This window comes from Panthera onca, chromosome D3 (genome assembly GCF_046562875.1).
Source record: "Panthera onca isolate mPanOnc1 chromosome D3, mPanOnc1 haplotype 2, whole genome shotgun sequence".
NCBI classification, from domain to species: Eukaryota; Metazoa; Chordata; class Mammalia; order Carnivora; family Felidae; genus Panthera; species Panthera onca.
In genome coordinates, this window is record NC_138350.1 from 52,843,416 (window position 1) to 52,865,969 (window position 22,554).

Consider the following 22,554-nt stretch of genomic DNA (forward strand, 5'->3'; position numbering starts at 1 on the left):
GTTGGGGTTGCCCTAAGCGAGATAGGAAAGACTGGGAAGGTGGAATGAGGAACAAGGTCAGGTCAGGCGTTCCATAACTGACAGGCCAAGTTTGGGACAACCAAGAGATGTTGGATAGGCGATTGGATATGTGAGTCTAGAGTTCAGAGGAAGATCTGAGCTGTAGATAAATGAAACTGGGAATCATAAACATATCCTTGATATAAATCCATGGGACTGGATGAATTTATTGAGGAGTAAGTGTAGTCAGAAAAGAATAGAGGTCCAAGGACTGAGCAGTGGTACATACCAACATTTAGAAGCTGAGACATGAAAACCTGAAAATCAGGGGCACATAGGTGGCTCAGTCGGTTAAGCATCCAACTCTTGGTCTCAGCTCAGGTCACGAGTGCATGGTTCATGGGATTGAGCCCCACGTTGGGCTCTGCACTGACAGGGAGGAGCCTGCTTGGGATTCTCTTTCTCCTTCCCTCTCTGCCCCTTCCTTGCTTGTGCATGTGCGCTCTCTCTCTCTCTCTCTCTCTCTGTCTCTCTCAAAATAAATACATAAACATTAAAAAAGAGAGAGAGAGAGAAAACTTGTAAAGGAAGTAGCCATAGGGGTAGGAAGGAAACCATCTGGTGTCCTGGAGGCCAAGTGAGTGCAAGAAGCACTTTGGAGGGAAGAGGGATCCATTGAATCTAGTGATGCTTGAAGGTCTGGTGGATGAAGATTGAGAATTGATCACTGGATTTAGTAATGTGGAGGCTATTGGTGACCTTGAGAAGAACAGTTTCAGTGGAATGGTAGGTGCCAAAGCCTAATTAGAGTGGTTTGGTGATCGATCACAGGCGCTAGAGGAAAGAAGCATAGGAATTCCTTTGATGTAGTTGGGAGGCAAGCGAAAGAGAGAAATTGGGACAATAACAGGAAGGAGAAGTGGGATCAAGAGAGTTTTCTTATAAGAGAAGAAAAATGGTGTATGCCACATGGTTATGGAAATGAATCAATAGTGAGGGGGAAACTCATTCATGGGAGAGGAGAGAATTTCAGAAGCAATGCCCTGGAGTGGGAGGAAGGTGCTGGAATTTACAAGCCAGGATTGAGGAGTGGAGGGAGGATTGGCCTTAGCTAGGAGAATGGACAGTTTATTCATTTCACAGGATGTACAGCATTAAATGGGCGCAGATGCAGGTGAAGTGAAGAAGTGGAATATTGTGGAAGTTCCTAACTGATTGCCAATTATCATTGACATATTATTTGACCTGTGATTTGACTTCAAGATGAAACTTGGAAGTTTAAATATGAGCATCCAGACCCCTGATGTTAAAGCAAGTGTATACAGAATGACTCCTCTTCCCCGTGTGCTTGGGTTAAGCATCACTTAAATTCAGGTGATTAGAATCTCTTGTACCATCAAGGTCCAAACACTCTGGAGAGCCATTGCTCTAAAAAAAGAATGCTACTTCCTACATTGCCGTTCCTTAAAAGTCTGGCACTTAGTAGATTTTTAATATTAGTTCAATTAATGAATGAGTCTAAAATGCAGATTGAATACTTTGGTGAATGTCCCTCAGGCAGGAACAACCACTCTATAGTGACAGCCAACGGATGCTATGTAGTTGAGTAACAGATAGCAGTTCCATCATAGTTTTGGAACTCCATTATTTTTATGAGGTTACTCATCTGTCTCTGTATTACTGAGAATTTCAGAAAGATGTGATTAAGCTGGCCTGAAATATGCCTTCTCTGGTGGTTGGATTGCTCTGTGTTTACTTAGCAACATTAGTATTGTCATAGGCAAATTAAATATTAGTGATCTGTTAAATTATGTATTCTCTAACAAACAAAACCTAAATAATGTAGCAGATTGAGTTTTATGCCGAGATTTTCCTCAGAACTTGGCTGCGGGCCCGTGGACCAGGAGCATTGCAGAATCTTGGGTCCCATCTCACATCTACTGAATTGGGAACTGTTTTAATAGGATGTTTAGGTGATTGATAGCCATGTTAAAGTTTGAAGCATGGCTTTAGCCAACCCTATTTAATTGACAGTAAAATACAGCAAGTTGAGGACAGCATTTGAAGGTTAAAGAGAGGCACCCCTCTAAGATTTTAAGTTAAAAAAATAGAATTTTTCTTTAGGGGGTTAAATTTTATTTATTTATATTTTAATGTTTATTTATTTTTGAGAGAGAGAGACAGAGCACAAGTTGGGAAGGGGCCGAGAGAGAGGGAGACGCAGAATCCAAAGCAGGCTCCAGGCAGTAAGCACAGAGCCCGACTCGGGGCTTGAACCCACAAACTGTGAGATCACAACCTGATCAGAAGTCAGTTGCTTCACCGTCTAAGCCACCCAGGCTCCCCTAGGGGATTAAATTTTAAATCAACACATAATGTGGTATAGAGATATGCAGAGTCAGGTTTTGGAAGCTGAACCATTCCCGGGATGGACTTTGAGTGGAACCTAATTGAATACATAAATACATCAAAGGAAATCTTAGGGGCAGTGGGTGGCTGGAGGGTTTATGCTCTAAGAATAGCTGTACTCAGGCCTGTCCAGGCTGATGCATGTAGGTGAAGAGGGAGTGGGGTGTGTGTGGGTGTGTGTACGTGTTTATTGCCCTACACTGGAATGTTTTAGCCTAAGATTCTTATCACCTTGAATAACAATAGCAATTCCCCTTATTCTATTCATATTTTCAAGCTTACCAAGCCCGCTCAAGATTTTCATTCAGCTTCCCGTCAGCATGCCCACAGTGAGGCAGCTTCTTCTTGAGAACAGAAATAAAATGTTAGATCTACCTCGTGTTGCCAGTGGCTATTCCAGAGTCCTATTTGGGACGATGTCTGGATACTTCTTTTGCCTGTTTAGCCTTAGACCCCATGGAGTCCCTAATGCATCCCTTCCCTCCTTACTATACATAGGGTTCAGTTTTATCTCTTGAGATTGGGTACATAATTGTACCCGGTGTCCTCAGCAAGACTTTCCTTAGTTTTCTACAATGCTTTGCTGACCTCTTCATTATAAGGGTCTTATTGATAATCACGTAATTTCAGGAAACAGCAAGGAGTTAATAAAATAACTCTTGGGAGCAGGGTATTTAAGTTTCCATCTGGTTTCAAAGATCTTAGAGTCATTTCCATATGAATGAATCCATAATTCATTTCTTCAGGAGCTGCAAACAACAAGTGATGTAAATGAATGTGGAGGGTGAGTACTCCACAGGATGGGGGCATTAGCCCACATGACCACAGGGGAATTGAGTCCAGACTTGGAGGAGACTAGCTTTTCATGAAAAGTCAGAAATTTGGGTTTAGTTGTAAGATCTGATTTTAAAGCAATGGCAACTCCCTCAGAATTTTTAAAAAATATTTATTTATTTTTAGGAGAGCGCAAATGGGGAGGGTCAGAGGGAAGGGGACAGAGGATCCCAAGCAGGCTCTGCACTGACAGGCTGACAACAGCGAGCCCTATGTGGGGCTTGAACTCACAAACTGTGAGATCATGAACTGAGCCCAAGTCGGATGCTCAACTGGCTGAGCCACCCAGGCGCCCCTCACTCAGAATTTTTGAAAACATTGAAGTAGTTTTAAAAAAAATACAATGCCTTCTATCCTTAGCTTCTGTCTTTCATCCAATTTCTCTTCATTCTGATTATGTCTTTTATGATTGATCATTCTCAACCACCTTATGAAGGTGAGGAGGGGGCAGACAAATAGGAATCGCTTATTGTGTTCGTTTCTATCCCTTGGGTTCTTTCAGAAGGATACAACAGTGTTATTGATGGGAATGTTGGGCCCTGCCCAGAAAATTCTCCTTTGATCCATTCCTTATAAGTTATTTAGTTATTTCAGTTTACTGAGTAGCTACTATGTCCTGGGGTGGGGTAGGAAGGAGGCCTGCAAGATTCTGAATGGTTCTGGGGCGCCTGGGTGGCTCACTCGGTTGAGCGTCCAACTTCGGCTCGGGTCATGATCTCACAGTTTGTGAATTCGAGCCCCGCATCAGGCTCTGTGCTGACCGCTTGCTCAGAGCCTGGAACCTGCTTCAGATTCTGTGTCTCCTTCTCTCTCTGCCCCTCCCCTGCTCACGCTTTGTCTCACTCTGTTTCTCAAAAATAAATCAATGTAAAAAAAAATTTTTTTTTAAAAAGGATTCTGAATGGTTCTGAGCTGTATGTATTTCGGTGCTCTTCTTCATGCAATGTTGTTGTTTCCAGTCTATTGTCCCTGGGGCATTTAAAAAAATTTTTTTTTAATGTTTCTTTATTCTTTGAGAAAGAGAGAGAGCATGAGCAGGGGAGAGGGAGGAGAGAGCAGAGAGAGGGAGACACAGAAGCAGGCTCCAGGCTCCCAGGTGTCGGCACAGAGTCTGACGCGGGGCTCAAACCCATGAAACACGAGATCATGACCCAAGCCAAAGTCAGAAGCCCAACCGACTGAGCCACCCAGGCGTGCCATCACTGGGGCATTTTTGTTTTGTTGTGTTGTTTTTCAGTTTTATTGAGGTGATACAGTACAATTCACACAGTGTACAAGTTGATGGATTTTGGTAGTTATCTATAATCCTATAACTACCTCCACAAACAAGACCTAGTACAGTTAATTACATTACCCTAAAAAGTTCCTTCAAATTCTTTTTTTTAAAACATTTTTGTTAAAATTTTTATTTATTTTTGAGAGAGAGAGAGAGAGAGAGAGTGCAAGCAGGGGAGGGGCAGAGAGAAGAAGACAGAGGATCTGAAGGACTCCAAGATGGCAGCAGAGAGCCCAAGGTGGGGCTCGAACTCATGAACTGTAAGATCATGACTTGAGCTGAAGTCGGACACTTAGCTGACTGAGTCACCCACGTCCCCCTCCTTCACCTTGTTTGTAGACAACTCCCTTCCCAAACCCCTGGCTCCAACAACCCCATCTGCTTTCTGTAACTACGTTTTGGGATCCTACAATAGGTAGTCTTTTGTGTTTGACTCATTTTACTTATTATAATAGGGCATATGTTTGTTGTCATTTGGTATGTCATAAGTCCCTTTGCCTCACTTCCAAAATAAATCCTAAATCTGTCTGTCCGCTTACACTGTCTATTGCCTCTTTGCTGGTCTTAAGCCATCCCCCTCTCTTGAACTTACTCTTCCAATGACTTAAACCTAAGCTCCTCACTCTTAGGAGGCTCTTGTACCTCTGTAATCTGTTCTTCAGGGACCCCAAGTGATCTATATAATGTAAGTCAAATTGCATCACCCTCCTTCTTAAAACCCTCCAGTGCCTTCCGATGACCCTTAGTTATGGCTTTATGGTCTGTCTCCTGACCCTTTACTCCCCTTTCCCATATCTCCAGGTATTCTCCCTGGGACCTCCTGCCTTTCAAGCATGCTGGCTTTCTATACCTCAGCAACGTCGTCCCTGTCTTTTGTACTCTTTGTTTTCAGCTTGGAAAACCATTCCCAGATCTTCCTTAGAGTGGTGCCTTCAAGTATCATCTCAGGGACCACCCATCTAAATGCTCTCTCTGCCCCACTCAATTTTTATTGTCAACTGTTTTCTTCTCGAAGCATTTATCATTTGCCGGTCTATTTGTTTACCTGCTTATTGCCTCTCTGCCATTTCTAGAACTCTGAGAGCAGGGACCTTCGGCACTGCCACGATTTCATCTCGAACACTAACTGACAATAGTAAGCAATTACTAAAAATGTCACCAGTGCATGAATGTTTGTATGGGTGGGTCTAAGGAGGTTTGTGCAGATTTATGCATTCTCTCGTAAAGTCTTCTCTATAACCATGGATTAACTTTTCTTGCTAAAAGCGATGGTTATAAAAATTCCTTATGGAATTTTCTCTCTTCAACCTTTTATTGTATTCCAAATTGTTTTGCGCTCTTTAAATTTATTTAAGTAGGACGCCTGGGTGGCTCAGTTGGTTAAGCGTCCAACTCTTGATTTTGGCTCAGGTCATGATCTCACAGTTCGTGAGACTGAGCCCCATATCAGGCTCTAAGCTAGTAGCAAGGAGCCTGTGAGCCTGCTTGGGATTCACTCTCCCTCTCTCTCTGCTCCTCCTCCCCTGCTCATGTGCCTTTGTGCACGCACACACGTACTCTCAAAATAAATAAATAAACTTAAAGAAATTTATTTAAGTAAGCATAAATGCAGCATAATCTTTTCTTCAGATGGAATTTGGATGTCCTTAAAAAAATATTTTTAAAAATGTTTTTTTCGGGGCGCCTGGGTGGCTCAGTCGGTTGGGCATCTGACTTCGGCTCAGGTTGTGATCTCATGGTCTGTGAGTTCGAGCCCCGCATCAGGCTCTGTGCTGTCAGTTCGGATCCTGGAGCCTGCTTCAGATTCTGTGTCTCCCTCTCTCTCTGCCCCTCCCCACTCGTGCTCTGTCTCTCTCTGTCAAAAAAAAAAAAGAATAAACGTTAAAAAAAATTTTTTTTAAATGTTTTTCTCTTCATGTTCCATTAAACATTTCAGGTTTCTCATCCTCCAAAAATTTCCCTTCCTAAATTTACAGCTAACTTTTTCTCAGGAGTAAACAAACTTTAAGTCATAGTAAGATGGTTAATTTTCCCTAACGTTTTTTCCCCTAACGTTTTATTATGAAGAACTTCACTACAACTAAATTGGAAGAAATTGTGCAGTGAACACCTAGATATTCACCAACTAGATTCTACAATTGTTAATTTTGCTATATTGCTTTTATCTCATTTTATCGCGTACCTATCCATCATTGATCCACCTTACTTTTGGATACATTTCAGAGTAGATTACAATAATCAGCACACTCAATTCCTTCTTCTCTCAACATACATAGTACTAACCAGACTTCAGTATTTGTTTATGTTTTTTCGGGGTAAATTACACCTGTAGTGAAATGAATACCTCCTAGATATAACCCCTATTGAGGTACAGAAATTTTCGTTACCTCCAGATAGTTCCCTCATGTCCGCATATCGCCAGCCAATCCCTGTCCATGTCTCCCCCATGGGCAACCATTGTTGTGAGTTTTTTCCTATCCCATAGGTCAGTTTTGCCAGTTTTAAGACTTCATATAAGAGTTTATACAGGATGTGCTCTGTTGTGTCAGGCTTCTTTCGCTCAGTATATCTTTTTTTTTTTTTTAATGTTTATTTATTTTGAGAGAGAGTGAGTATGCGCACGGGGAGGGCCAGAGAGAGAGGGAGACAGAGAATCCCAAGTAAGCTCCATACTGTCGGCACAGAGCCCACCTCGGGACTGGATCCCACAAACTGTGAGATCATCACCGGAGCTGAAATCAAGAGTCAGACGCTTAACCCACTGAGCCACCCGGGCACTCCTCATTTGGTATGTCTTTGAGATTCATCCATATTGCTGTGTGTATTGTAATTTGTTGTTGTGTAGTACTCCATTGGGGGAATATGCCTCAGTTTGTTTATTCATTTTCTTGTTGCTGACACCTGGGTTATTTCAAGTTTGGGGCTGTTAGGAAAACATTCCTTATTAATATTCTTGTACAAATAGGCATATGTTTTCACTTCTCTTGAGTGAAAACATGGGCTTGGTATTGCAGGACCAAAGGGTGCCTATATATTTTGTTTTATAAAAAACTACCAGACCATTTATCCTGAATGATTATAATTGATTAACTTTTTTAAAGAATCATTTATTGTGTAGGTAATATGGTTATAGGGTTAAACTTGAAATTCGACGATGAAAATCTCCTCCTTCTACCACATACCCACCTCTTCTTTCCAGTTCCCATTTCTCCAAAGGGTAGGTAAATGTTCTTTTTTTTTTTTTAATCCTTCTAGATGCTTTTATACATCTACAAATTATAAATAGCTTATACTATATACATAGTTCTACACTTTGCTTTCCAAGACGTTGTATTTTTGAGTTACCTTGCTTTCGTACCTTGTTACATAGCTTATATATATACACACATTACCTAAACCTGAATACCCCCATATGGATTCTAATTAGATAACTCATATAATGCTTGATCACTTGTATACTTCTTATGCTAATGTACTAGAGTAAGGATATTAAATTCTCCAGTTCACAAGATTTGAATTTGATAACTGTACCTTTAAGGGGAGAATTTTAACCTCAGATTAAAAAAAATTTTTTTTAAAGTTTTTATTTATCTTAGAGAGAGAATGAGAATGCTTCTGGGGAGCTGGGGATGGACTGGGGAAGGGCAGAGAAAGAGGGAGGGAAAGAATCCGAAGCGGGCTCCAAGCTGTCAGCGCAGAGCCCAATGGCTAACTAACCGCTAACCTCAGACTTTTTTGAACTAAGTAGTTCTGCAATCTTATTTCTGCACTCTAAAACATGAGACTTAAGTTGCAGTGGGATCAATTTCATTTCCTTATTGGTAACACTTTAAAGACTCGTGGTTTTTATGTACTCAAAACCAGCAAGGTCAGTTTGTTCCAAAACACTTTAGCCTTGATGTGTGTTCTCCATTTAATAATCACGTTTGTTAAGCTGAGGACAACTAATTGACTGATCTACCAGAATCGCAACGAATATTCTCTCATATAATGCAATAACGTCGATGTATGCTCATTTGAGAGTTTCCTGCCACGTCTATCATTGTGTAAATAATGTAGGGGAATTATAGTTGAGGGACTTGGTTTCTTTTAATGCCTGAAGTGTGCTACTTTTCATGAAAACTCCTGGGCATTTCCATTGTAGTTATCAGTTGTAGTTACAAAAACACTTGCAAGACCCACAAAATGACCATAGAAATGTACTCTGCAAAGCCCACTGGTTTATACGAGTACACCCACAGTCTCAAAGTGTTGCTGCTTCTGCTGGTCACTGGGAGGAACTGAGATGACTTAAAAAGGACTACAGCTCTTTATTGACTCACATGGGGTTTGTTCTGGTAAAGCCATCCTAAATTAAAGTAAGTCGAAAATGCATTTAATACACCTGACGTACTAAACCTCATAGCTTAGCCTAGCCTGTAGCCTACCCAAATATGATCAGAACGCTTACATTAGCCTACAGTTGGGCAAAATCGTCTAATACAAAGCCTGTTTCATAAGTGTTGAATATTTCCTATGATTATTGACTGCTGTACTAAAAGTGCAAAACAGAATGGTCATATGGGTGTAGGATGGTTTTAAGTGTATTGGTTGTTTCCCTGAGTGACTGACTGGGAGGGCCCGGCATTGTAAGAGAGCATCATACTGCATATTCCTAGCCCAGGAAAAGATCAAAATTCGAAATCTGAAGTATAGTTTCTCCTGAATGAGTATCGCCTTTGCATCACTATAGTCAAACAACAGTAAGTGGGACCACTGTAAGTTGAAGACCTTCTACACAGACTTTTGAGCCCCGACCAAAACTACCTGGGGTTCAGGGTGTGTAAACTTGGCAAGTTCTTACACCTCTGTGAACAACCTCAGTTTGCCTCCAGTCAAGTGAGGAAAAGGCAGAGCAGCATTTAAGGGTTACTCTGGGAGCTGGATGAGATCATGTCCATTAGGGTCCACCACAGGGCAGGGCATCAATATTAGTCTTCTGTTTGTCTTGGTATAAAACTCAAGTAAGTTGTGAGGAAAGGGGAAGATTTTTAGTTGACTAAAAACAAAAACAAAGTATCATCCGCTTGTTCCTAAATTAAACGAACCGAAGGTATTGTGTCAGAAGTATAATTTGAGCATATGGACCACTTGAAATAAATACCCTTCAAAAGTACACCCTGAGAACCACTTGCTAGGAACTCAAAGAAGTGCGAGGGCAGAATGTGCCTTACAACTTGCAGTTAATCACCTGTTAATCACCTGAAGCACAGAGAAGGAAAATACAGCAGAGGACTTCGATCTCTTGATTCTGGTAGGAATTTCTCTTGAAAGAACGGTTACTGAATTCTGAGTCGGAAAACCCAGCTTAAGACCAACCAAGTTCAGGTACTTTCTACAGTTGTGACCTTGCAGAAGTAATTTAACCCTGATGTACCTCAATTTCCTCTTCTAGAAGTGGCAATAGTGATCTTTCCTAGGGGTTTGTTAAGGTCAAATGAATTAAGGCACTTGGAAGTGTTTTAAAGTTTGTTAAAAATAAAAAACAAAAGGGGCGCCTGGGTGGCTCAGTTGGTTAAGTGTTTGACTTCGGCTCAGGTCATGATCTCACTGTTCGTAGGTCCGAGCCCTGTGTCGGGCTCTGTGCTGACCGCTCAGAGCCTGCAACCTGCTTCAGATTTTGTGTCTCCCTCTCTCTGTGCCCCTTCCCCACTCGTGCTCTGTCTCTCTCTGTCTCAAAAATAAATAAAACATTAAAAAATTTAAAAAAAACACCAGTGTACGAAGTTTAAAGTTACTTCAAATAAAAAGTTACTAAACAACAATAAAAGCAAAACATCTAGGAAAAAAGAAAGGGTAGGGATCTAGACAGATCTGGGATTCCAAATAAAGAGCAGGACAATCCCATCAAGTTGTTGCTGAACCGGTCTTTATGTCAGTCTGTTTAGTGTTCATCTTCTAGAGAGAGGGTTTACTGAGTCTGGCCCATTCCAGGTGCTCTTGTCTTCAGCAGGGGATTGTGGGCACCTTGACTGAGGTCCCACCAGATTGTGTCTCATATAAGAGGTGTAGTTCCTGCAGAGCAAAATCAGGATGCTATTGCAAGAAAGAGGAAATGGATGTTGGACAGGCATAAACATCAAGCAAATGCCTCAAGAACAATGCAAATGTCAGCATCCTTTGTGCGCATATAACAATTAAAAAAATATTTTTAAATGTTTATTTATTTTTGAGAGAGAGAGAGAGAAAGCGAGCGGCAGAGAGAGGGTCAGAGAGCAAGGGAGACACAGAGTCCGAAGCAGGCTCCAGGCTCTGAGTTGTCAGCAGAGAGCTGGACACGGGGCTCAAACTCGCGACCTGCAATATCATGACCTGAGCCAAAGTTGGACACTCAACCGACTGAGCCACCCAGGTGCCCAGACATTACGATTAGTTTATCAGAATAATAACATGTGTGGTATTTTGCCTCCTTGACTTCTTGCTACTTTCTTCTCTAACATACAAAATCCCACAGAGCAAAGACCTATTTTCTCCCCGAATTCCCCCCAGAATTAAAGAAAAGAAAGAACACATTAAGTATCCTTTGGGTTATGGTTTTCATTCTGTTTATGGGAATTCTATTCCACTACTTTGTGTTCTTTTGTTTCAGTGCATGCAGTGCATGAAGTGAGTTGTGACTCCAAAGAAGTCTCATGTGAAAGCAAGAGACTGTCTGCCAAGCAGGGGATGCAAATGCACATTGCATTTGGTAGTACAGCTCCTAGCGTGCAAGGTGCCGTGAAAATACAGTGTGCACAAACAAACACAGAGTGGTGGCTCCTTTATACCTTTTCAGGAGAGTGATGTATTCTTGGTTTCTTCTGGGCAGATTCTGCCGTTCCTGTATCGCTACCAGTCTAAAGAACAATAAATGGACCTGCCCTTATTGCCGGGCATATCTTCCTTCAGAAGGAGTTCCAGCAACTGATGTAGCCAGAAGAATGAAATCAGAGTACCAGAACTGCGCTGAGTGTGACAGCCTGGTAAGTGGCCCTCTGCCTGTGCTCATGGTTCCTGGCTTGGACTGCTGAGGAAATTGTTATGCAGCTGATCATTTCACCCATGCCTTTGTCTTCATCCTACCCTGACTTTCTAAAGTTTATTGTCTCTGCCTCTCCCCTTCCTTCTCTCTGTTCTCATATGTGTAGGCTGTGGTGCAATTGGCCCCTGACTCCTACCATCACCTAATTTTTCAGACAAATGCTTTCACCCACCGCTTCCATTTCCTCCCTTCCCGTCGGTCCTGTGACCTCCCCCGCCCCCATCACGTTGCCTACTGGCCTAATTCCAGTGGCATATTTCCTCCTGTATTCTGGACTTTGCAGTGTTTCTCTCCGTTGATCACATCTTTCTGCGGGTTTCCTACTAGCCTGGTTAGATCATGTGAGGTGTCAAAGACCATGGGAAGATTCTAGATTTTATCCTAAATGCAGTAGTGAGTCACTGAGTGTAAGCTTTCGATCAGGTTTATATTTTTAAGATACTGCTCTGGCATGTGAGCGCAGAATGATTTGGAGGGGGCACATCAGGATTGATGAAGCCAGTTCAGTGGCTATTGGGATGGCTAAGGTAAGAAAGGTGGGTTAGGGCGAGAGCGTTAGACAAGGATAAAGGATTGTTTCGAGGGGTATTTAGGAGAGGCAGTGGAAGGAAATCGGTAACTGACTGGATGTGGGGGTGAGTGAGAATATAAAGTGTCAGAAGAATCCTCCCAGGTTTCTGACATGCGTAGGTGAAGGTGCTGTTATAGGGAGCAAATTTGGAGAAGAATCCACAGAGTTTTAAATATGTTACATTTGAACTGCTGAGGGGGGGATAATTATTATATGAAGTCTAGAGATCAAAAGAGAGATTACATGCTGAGGATCTGAATTTTTTAGAGAACCTTTCTTGATTGTTAATCTATGTTATGTTTTCTTAGTACCCTATGCTTTCTCTTCGTACTATTCGTCACCATTTGGAATTATGCTTTTGGGATTTTTTAATATAATGTCAGTTATCCCCACCAGATTTGATTTCCATGAGGGTAAAGGACTGTCTATTTTATTGGCAACTGCGTACCCAGCACTTTGAAAAGTGACTGGTGCACAGTGCTTAATATATTTTTTTGAATATTTATGTAAGACTCCATAATCTGTTCATGGCTGTCTGACTACAGAATGTATGCATGGTCTTTGGAGTCAGACATCCTGGGATCAAACACGAATTCTGTCATTCATTGTTTGTGATTTGGGGACGTTATCATCTAAGTATTAGTTCATCTTTTTGTAAAATGAGGGAAAAGATAGTGTTCATGAGGTGCCTAGGTGGCTCAGTCAGTTAAGGGTCCTACTCTTGATCTCAGCTTAGGTCTTCTTGACCTCAGGGTTATGAGTTTGAGCCCCTCATTGGGCTCTGTGCTGGGTATGAATCCTACTTTAAAAAAGAAAAAAAGATAGTGTTCATGCCATGGGATGGTTGTAAGGGAAAATGATAAAACATGTATGGCTTTTAACACTGTCTGGATCATGGTAAATGCTCAAAATCAATAGCTTTTAATATTTATAATAATAGATTATTGCTTATTTTTACTTTGATATGTTTTGTCATTATATAAAATTCAACATGCACAAATCCAAATCACTGTAGTATTCTGTCATCTAGTTTTTATCCCACCTTTGGTGTCTATCAGAAACAAGAATATTCTCTCAATTATCCTGGATAGAAATCCCCTTCCTTTTTTCACCCCTTATATCTGATTATTCACAAGTATTTTGATTTTTCCTTTGAGGTATTTCTTACAACTGTCACTTCTTTTTTTTTTTTAATTTTTTTTAATGTGTTTTCATTTTTATGAGAGACAGAGCACAAGCAGGGGAGGGGCAGAGAGAGTGGGAAACACAGAATCTGAAGCAGGCTCCATGCTGACAGCACAGAGCCCAATGCGGGACTCAAACCTATGAACCATGAGATTATGACTTGAGCCAAAGTCAGACACTCAACCAACTGAGACACCCAAGTGCCCCTCTGTCTCTTCCTTTTTATGTTATTCCTCTTGCCAGGAATATTGCCATTCCTTCTTTAAAGTTTATTCTTTACTTTGAAAGAGAGAGAGAGACAGAGAGAGAGAGAGAGAAAACCAGCTGGGGAGGGGCAGAAAGAGGTGGGGGACAGAGGATTCGAAGCAGAGATCTCAATGCTGAGCTTGAACTCACGAGCTACCAGATTGACCTGAGCCAAAGTCAGACACTTAACTGACTGAGCCACCCAGGCGCCCCACCTTCTAGAGCCATTTTAGACTCTACCTATTCTTCAGAGTCACGGCCAGATTTCCATTTCAGAGGCCTGGCCTTAGTATTGGAGTTCCCAGTATCAAACAGTTTCCTATCTACTTGTCTACATGTGGTTTTGCCCCCCTCTATTAGATTATAAGCACCTATAGAGCAAGCGCAGTGGCTTGCCATCTCTTACAATGTCTTCTACAATTTTGTGTCTAGAGTAGACACTCCATGAATTTATCAATTCATTTGTCAGTATACAGTCCCCAAATTTCTAATTTGTATGAAGAATGTTTATCTTTGTTGTTCAAGAAATACAAAGGAAGAACTTTTAACAAAAGTAATAACGAGATGTGAAAGAATTGACGTATAAAGTTGGTTGTTAAAAGTTGGAAAACAGTGTTTTGACAGCTACCTCAATCGGTCCTACTTTGTACATCTTTTAGGTGGATATGTGTAAAACAAGGATATGTTTTCACTTTTCCACTTGCTTTTGTTTTTGTCTTTTGTTAAGCAATTATAACAGTTTCCTTACACGTTAGATTTCATGTTTGAGGTTTAACTTCCGTAGTTTGAGTGAAACGAAGCAGGGTGGGTCGACCACCTTACCACAGCAGTACAAAGCTTCTTTTAGCACAAGATCTTATCAGTTTCTAATGAAACATTTAGTAGAATATGTGTTATTTAGCCACAGACAGCCTCATGGTTAGGATCTCTGAATGTATATCTGGAGGAACAAGGGCTCTTTATTCTGCCTTGGTAAAAATGGACTGTAAGAACTGTCTTTTATGTTTGCTCTTAATGGGGCCATTAAGTATACTGTGTATTGTGAATTCATGTAATACCATTGGATATATTATAAAACCGTGGTATTTATATCTTTCCCTGAGGGACAGGATTTCCTTTACTTACTATGACCGTCTTTAAAATTAAAATCCATCTATTGGCTCTTTTTATCTGTCATTGTTTTCCTTTCCCTCTGTCTCTTTTTACTGTTTTCTTTTTTCTTTCCTCCACCTTGCTCTCTTTTTCCTCTCCCCTTTTTCTTTCTTACTTCTTAACCGTCACCAGATTAGGTAATGGCATCCAAAAAAAGTAAATTTGAGTTAATAAATGTCTTTCTACTTTAAAAAACATATGCTTTCTGGAAGAACCAAATTCAAGAACTCAACATTTGGGTCTTCGAAGTATTAGAGAAATTTCTAAAGTGTTATTTGTGATAATCCCTTAACTTTGTTGTGCTGTTGTCATGAATGCATCCTTTTAATCAACTGACCCCACACTATATATGATCTTATTTGAAATAATGAAAGTAATAAAGCTGGATCATAAGACTTCATTGAGCCCCTTTGCAACAGGCAATTTATTTTGAATTTGCTTTTATATAGGTTTGCCTCAGCGAAATGAGGGCACACATAAGATCTTGTCAGAAGTATATAGATAAGTATGGACCACTGCAAGAACTTGGGGAGACGGCAACAAGGTTTGTTTCAGCACAACATAGTTGAATGCTAAATTTGATATGCTTGGGAGAGAAGTTAATAGACTGGAACAGTTAACTGTTTTATTGTGAAAATATGTATGGAGTTGTGTTTAGGCTCTGAACCATAACACCTACTATTGGTAATCATTTTACAAAAGAATTTTGCTTTCTGTACTTGAAAAACTTTGCATGGGGGTACCAACCAAGCGCTGCAGAGATTGGAAGAACTTCCTCAGACAAGTTTGTATTAAGGAAGATCCAAAACTAAAACATGGAACTGTTCAAGTTCCTCACGGCTCTATTTTCTGACTAATAGATTGACGTAGATCCTGGATTCTTTTTCACTCTTCCACTGCCATTGCTCAGTGCCCCAGCTCGTTTCCTCTTGTGTTGCTGGTTTGTCTTTAGAAGGGAGGAAGTGACACCTCAGTATATAGTCTAACAAGGAAGAACAGGTCTGGGGCAGGCGTCTTTTTTGTGGGTAATCTTATGGGGCTGGAGGAAGGATGGAAATGGTTAGTAGGGGCAATGAAGAATAGTGATCATTATTATTTTTTCCTTTAAAAAAAGAGAAATGAATCTGAGCCATTACTCTCTTGATGGCCAGAGTAATTACAAAGGTTGGAGTCTCTCCCTACCAAAAAAATATGGAAATGATTTGTGTTTTCCTGCATGGGCTGATGGCTTTGAAACCATTAATCTAAGTATGAGCTCAGTTATGAATAGTGATATTCAGTAGGAGTGTGACTTTTTTTCCCTCTCCTGAAGGAAAATGTAGTTTTACTTATTTTAAGAAAATGCACTGAAAGCTCAAATTTCCTAACCTGAAAGTCTAGATGATTGCCCCCTTCCTTTGTTTTACTAGAGATTGCTTTGCAAATGTATCCATTTATTGTAGGGTTAGTTTTATACCATGATGTTATAAATTTTAAATGAGTATTTTAGCTCAAAGAAGAGTATGAATTCTATTAGCTTGGTTGCAAGGACCAGTAGGAAGGAAGGACAATAAATGGGTTAGGAAAATGTATGCGTTTGATTGTAAGGTTGTTAGCCTTTATAAAAATATAAAAATATATCCAGGCTAATTTAAATCCTAATTTCTTCTGCTAGTTAGAATTAAGTAATAAACAAAATAATAGAAAATGAGGAGGGTTGTTGATTAATCAGTCTTCTAGGATGGAGTAAGATTTGCATTTAAGATAGAAATCTTTGCTTCATAGAAGAACTTAACTGCTGCATGATTCAAATTTTTAAAATTCTTAAGGGTATAAGTCTTAGGGAACAGGAAGTTATATCTATGATAGCGAGCAAAAAATTTCAAGCCTCCATATTGTACCTATGCGTTTAAGGCAGCACTGTCCAATAGAACACATATGTGAGTTTATGTTTTCTAATAACCACACTAAAAAGGCAATAAGAAACAGCGAAATTAATTTTTAGTGTATTTTATTTAACCAAAGGTAGCTTAAGTGTTACCATTTGAACATGTAATCAATATAAACATTTTTGAGATATTTTGCTTTTTTTTATATTAAGCGTTTGAAACTCACAGTGCATTTTGTACTTCCAGCATAACTCAATTTAAATAGCCACATTTTAAGTGACAACAGACGTATATGGCTAATAGCTACTGTACTGGACAGCACGGACGTAAAGGTCAAATACTCCTTATAGTCACCTGTAGTAATATGCTGGTGGGGCTGAAGAACAAACAACACCCAGTTATGTTTCCTGAATTAGGAGAGGGAGGAAGAGAAAGAGAAAAAGTAACCCAGGGACAGCTGGGTGACGTGGTCCCGGTTTGTCAGTAAATGGGTGCTCAGACTGCACTTCGCTTCCAAAGAGAATAAAGTGCTTCACGTGCTGCTCTAGCCGTTTCTCCACGGTGGCCCTGGGAGGATACTTAACTTTTCTCCATGAGAAAAGGCATAGGCATCTGACCATTATCAGGATCAGAAAAATAATGTCAAATCTGGAAGTTTCCAGAACAAGGGCTGGAAACTAGATCCGCCTACGTTCTATTGCTTAGCTCTAGTTAAATGCTAGCAATTTTAGTCGTTTTTGTATTCTGTGCAATTTCCAGGTGTGTATGTCCATTTTGTCAGAGGGAACTGGATGAAGACAGCTTGCTGGATCACTGTATCACTCATCACAGATCAGAAAGGAGATCTGTGGTAAGGAATTTTGTTACTATATACTTCTGCAAAGTCTAAGTTCGGTATACACTAGAAATCCATTCAATAGGCTTCTGCTTGTAGATATATTATGAAAGATAGTTTATGTCAAGGTTGTGGTAATTCTGTGACTGTTAACAATATGTGAGTGGTAAGAATTACTAATGTGCAATCACTCGGTCATTTATGAACTTAGACATTATCTCTTACAGATAATTATGGGCATAATCAACTAAGACGATCAAAACTACACAGCTAAAATCGAACTTGAGTATACTAACTGTGGTCACGTCCTAAGTTAAAAACATTTTTTAATAATGCAAATAAGGTTATCACAATAATTCACTAGAAATGAGCAGTAGGAAGTTATTCATCTTCAGTCTGTTGTTTTATTTCACAGACTGAGTATTTATCCATATGCGTGCACAATAAATATACATATTGCTTATCATTTCCTAGGTTCACTGCGATGCTTCCTTTTTTCTTTTCAGCCTGGCATTTTAGTTCTACTTTGCAGTGTAACTTTTATGATTTTCATTTTGGTATAGTTGTGAGGGAAAGCAGGGTGGTGATGGGTACATTACTTAGCCATTTTACTATTTTTGTACCCTTGTTACCAATTTTAGGATGTGAATTCATATTGTACATTTGAACTCTTCCTTCTATTGGATTTTTTTTCCTGAGAGGAAATCCTTAGATTTATCTTTCTGGGACCAAGAGAGCAAACTTTATAATAGTTCTTGAAATATACTTCTAAAATGCATTCCAGAAAGGTTGAGTCAATTTATATTTGTGTAAGCGATTGATGAGTAAACCACCTTCATCTTAACCTGGCCAACAGTGGGTACATTTACTTTAAAATTAAAATAAAAGGGTCGCCTGGGTGGCTCAGTTGGTTAAGCATCTGACTCTTGATTTGGGCTGAGGTCATGATCTCGCAGTTGTGAGATCCAGCCCCGTGTTGGGCTCTGAGCTGACAGAGTGGAGCCTGCTTGGGATTCTCTCCCTCTCTCTCTGCCCCTCCCCGCCCTCTCTCTCTCTCTCTCTCTCTCTCTCAAAATAAGTAAATAAACTTTACTTTATTTTTTTTAAGTTTATTTATCTTGAGAGTGACAGAGACAGCACGAGTGGGGGAGAGGCAGAGAGAAGAGAGAGAGAAAATCCTAAGCAGGCTCCACACTGCCAGTGCACAGCCTGACACAGGGGTAGCTCTAACGCACAAAGCTGTGGGATGGTGACCTGAGCAGAAACCAAGAGTGGGACGCTCAACTGACCGAGCCACCCAGACACCCCTAAATAAATAAACTTTTAGAAAGAAAGAAAGAAAGAAAGAAAGAAAGAAAGAAAGAAAATTAAAGGTCTAGCAGATATAAAATGATACCTCGAAGATTATTTTGAGTTTTATTTTAGTTTTATGTTATATATATATGTCTGTGTGTGTATACACACACAGACATATATGTATGTGTATCATTTATATAGATATGAGTTTTGTTTTGTTTTTTAATTTGAATTTTAAGGTTATTTTGCTCCATAAAATCCTTTTGGAAAGTGATGAGATTGAAACATAGGTATATTAGATAGATAGATGATAGATAGATAGATAGATAGATAGACAGATAGATAGATAGATACAAGGATAGTTCTGTCAACAATCCTAGAAGATAGGTGTGATTACCTCCATTTTACAAATGATAAGTTGAGGCTCAGAGAAGTTAACTAAGTCTTACAAGGTCACACAGCTGTTAAGTAGCAGAGCCACAACTTGAACACAGTAGTCTAATTTCCAGAGCATGGTCGACCCCTATGATCTACTAACAGGTTCACAAGAAAAGCCACACAATATGATCAAAGATATTTGTTATTGATCCTAATGGCTTAGGCATTTTGGTTCTTGGAATGGCTTGATATGTGTTGGGAGAGCAGGGGAGACTGTCACGGGCTTTTACGGCTTGTAAGTTGCTCTGTGGGAGGAACTGGGCTAAGGAGCTATGTTATGATAGGTCCCTGGGGAGCTAGAAGAAGTTAGAAGAAAGAGTTAGGATGGCATAATAATAGCTACCATGTACTGAGTTCTAAGTGCTTCCTTGTCTGCTGACTACCCTGTGGAGGTATTATCACACAGCCTGAGTCCTAACCACTAGTACCCAAGTGCTACTCTGACTGGAGGAACACCAGGTGCCTTGGGCCTTGGTCTTAGGCTGCATCACAGGAGTAATCTGGGGCAGGCCGTGTACTGGTCTGTCCATTGATACTGTGTACGTGGCTCCAACAGAAGCCCAGTCCTCGTGCTCCTCAGTTTGCCTATCAGATTAAAGGTGCCCATGGAAGCTAGGTCTTCCTTGATTTAGAGGTCGCAGACATCATTGAAGAAAGCCGACCCAAGGGCAGAAATAAACCAGAAATGGTGGGATCAGATTGCCCATAGAATTAATAGCTGAAACCTAGCTTTAGAGGAGATCATCTTTGGTGCAAATCCCATTAATGTCTTCACCTCTGTGTCATCATTCCTAAAATGGGGATGATGATGATAATGATGCCCTTTTCACCGGGTGGTAGTAAGTGAGTCAGGTGATAATGGTGGGCTACTACCGCTTTTGCAACTACATAAAACCAAGGCCAGTGGAGATTTCAAGGAAGCCGTGTACCCTCACTGTTGGGGAACCCAAGCTGGAAGGGGTGTGAAGTAATGAATTTCACAAGACCAGGATGCAATTGTGGCCTTGAGGCAGGAGCAGATTGTTCACAAAATCCATGGTTCAGTAATAACACGAGGGCCGTCTAGGTGGCTTCTAGCACAGAAGACCTTCAGCTTCCTATGTTAATGTTCCATGCTTGAATAGGAAATCAAGACAGGTGTCACTCTGAAGGATCTAGAGCCACTAGAATTCAGGAGATATGCTTTGATTATGAAAAGGCTGGAAGCAGGTACTGTGGCATAGTTGAGGTTCACATGCTTAGGGATCCCCAGTCGGGGAAACACCTCTCGGAGAAGTCCTATGTCCAAGGCTGATTCTGGACTGGTTTGGAAGTTAGCAAGGAATCATTGCTTTCAGGGGCAGGGTTGCTGGGTTTGCTTGCAGATAAGATCAGTGACATCATCTGACCTATCTGGCATAAGAAGTTTCATGGCAGTTAGAGATTTGAGCAAATGATTCTGCCTTCTAGATAAAATTAGATAATTCAGAGATGGAACCCCAAGCAACTAATCTTTTCTTTCTTTTCGTAAGACTGGGGTAGTGGGTTAAGAACATCAGGGAATTTTGAATTTTCTCACATGCAGCTTTAAGAACCAACAGCTCCTTGGGGTGCCCGGATGGCTCAGTCAGGCAAGCGTCTGACTCTTAGTTTCAGCTCGGGTTGGGCCCTGCACTGACAGCATGGAGTCTGCTTGGGATTTTTGCTCTCTCCCTCTCTGCCCCTCCCACGCTTGTTCTCTGTCTCTCAAAATAAATAAACTTAGAAACAACAACAACAACCAACAGCTCCTTTTTGCCACACAGTAGTAATATTCTGCAATGTTTTATTAAAATTTTTTTTAACATTTATTCATTTACGAGAGACAGCACAAGCAGGGTAGGGGCAGAGAGAGAGGGAGACACAGAATCCGAAGCAGGCTCCAGGCTCTGAGCTGTCAGCACAGAGCCCGACGTGGGGCTCGAACTCACAAGCTGTGAGATCATGACCTGAGCCGAAGTCAGATGCTTACATGACTGAGCCACCAGGTGCCCCATCTGCAATGTTTTATTTAAAAAAATTTCTGGAATATTAAACTCAAAGGAGGCCAATGACATAAACAGCTTGCTTCAGATTGAATTGTGAGACCGCTTTTGAGACAAATTTGGTATTTTGTCCTCTAAAGGGAAGATGTTTCAACAAGAGCCACACTTTCTGGCTATTCTTTTTCTTTCAGTGGTTGGCTCTTATTTATCCTTTAGAACTCCTCTTAAATCTCACTTCCTCAGGGAAGCCCTCCTTGACCCCCAAATTACTTGTAGCTCTTGCTTTTCTCTCCTCTTTTTTTCTTATTCATCACAATTTGTAATTGTGTATTGATTTCATGTCTGTCTTTCCCTGTAAGTTATTCAGTTCATGAAGTCATGGAACCTCTTGGTTCAACACTGCTTGGCCAGCTGTTGGAAGACAACCTAGCACATAGAAGGATATAGTGATTACGAAAAATAAGATATTAAAGAAAACATCATTTCATTCAAAGGATGCAGTAGTCTCTTAATTTCTGCCTTGCTCCTGAGATTCATTCCTTAAGGGAAGGGACGGGACTTTTATTGGTTTGGAACATAAATTGTGGTGACTAGAGCCTGAGCCACCTGCCCACAGAGGTTTATTTCTGTGGATATTTAGAATATCTGTGACTCGACTGGGTAGTGGGAGAATATGTTTTGGAAGGAAGAAAAATCTGTATTAAATTTGCTTTCAAACTCTTACTAAATTAGATGTGCAGTCTGGTACCTTAATTTTGGTTACATATTTGTCTGTAATTATTTTCGGTGCATGTCTCTTTTCTCTTTTTTTTTTTTTTTTTTTTTTTTTTTTTTTTTTTTGACTCAGGAATTTTAAATTTCTTCCCCAAATGGCACTTGGCATCAGATGGTTGCTGTGGAAAAGTTAACCTAAACCACAGATCTGGGTGTCCGTTGTAATAGATGTTCCGAAGGATTGAAGTTGGTTGTAGCTTCTAATCTGGAGGCTGTTTTTCACCTGTGCCGTTCACCATCAGATAAAGTCCATACTGGGATGAGGCCAACATCTGTTGAATGCACACTGCACAATGGTTGATTCCTAATCTGAGTAGCGTGGCCCAGGAGCACTGAGTAGAGGCAAATAATAAAGGATGAGCTGATATTAGCCATTGGCAGCGGTAGGGAGAGTATAGGTGAACACTTAGGTACTTGGTAATGATTAGTAACTCTCGTACCATTTCTTTCCCCTTCCTATTCTTACCCTCTCCTCCTTCAGGTCAGATCCTTCAATGTAAGACACACAAAAAATCTTTAGAGTACTATAGCTGTTGGCCTGTTTTATAATGTCCTTCTGGTAGATGTACAGCAGAAGACTGAAGTCTCATCTCCACTAGTTCCTATT

At 40.6% G+C, this 22,554-nt stretch overlaps 1 protein-coding gene across 3 annotated transcripts in view; it reads left to right on the top strand.

Annotated features, from left to right (window-relative positions):
• The window catches only part of RNF125 (ring finger protein 125), a 40,356-nt gene that overhangs the window by 5,623 nt on the left and 12,179 nt on the right, over positions 1–22,554 (top strand). For all 3 annotated transcript variants that reach the window (XM_081790780.1, XM_081790779.1, XM_078435362.2), the window contains exons 2-4: positions 11,367–11,520; positions 15,183–15,277; positions 17,361–17,451. In XM_081790780.1, coding sequence (XP_081646906.1) covers positions 11,367–11,520; positions 15,183–15,277; positions 17,361–17,451 — 340 coding nt within the window. The remainder of the gene's footprint in view (positions 1–11,366; positions 11,521–15,182; positions 15,278–17,360; positions 17,452–22,554) is intronic.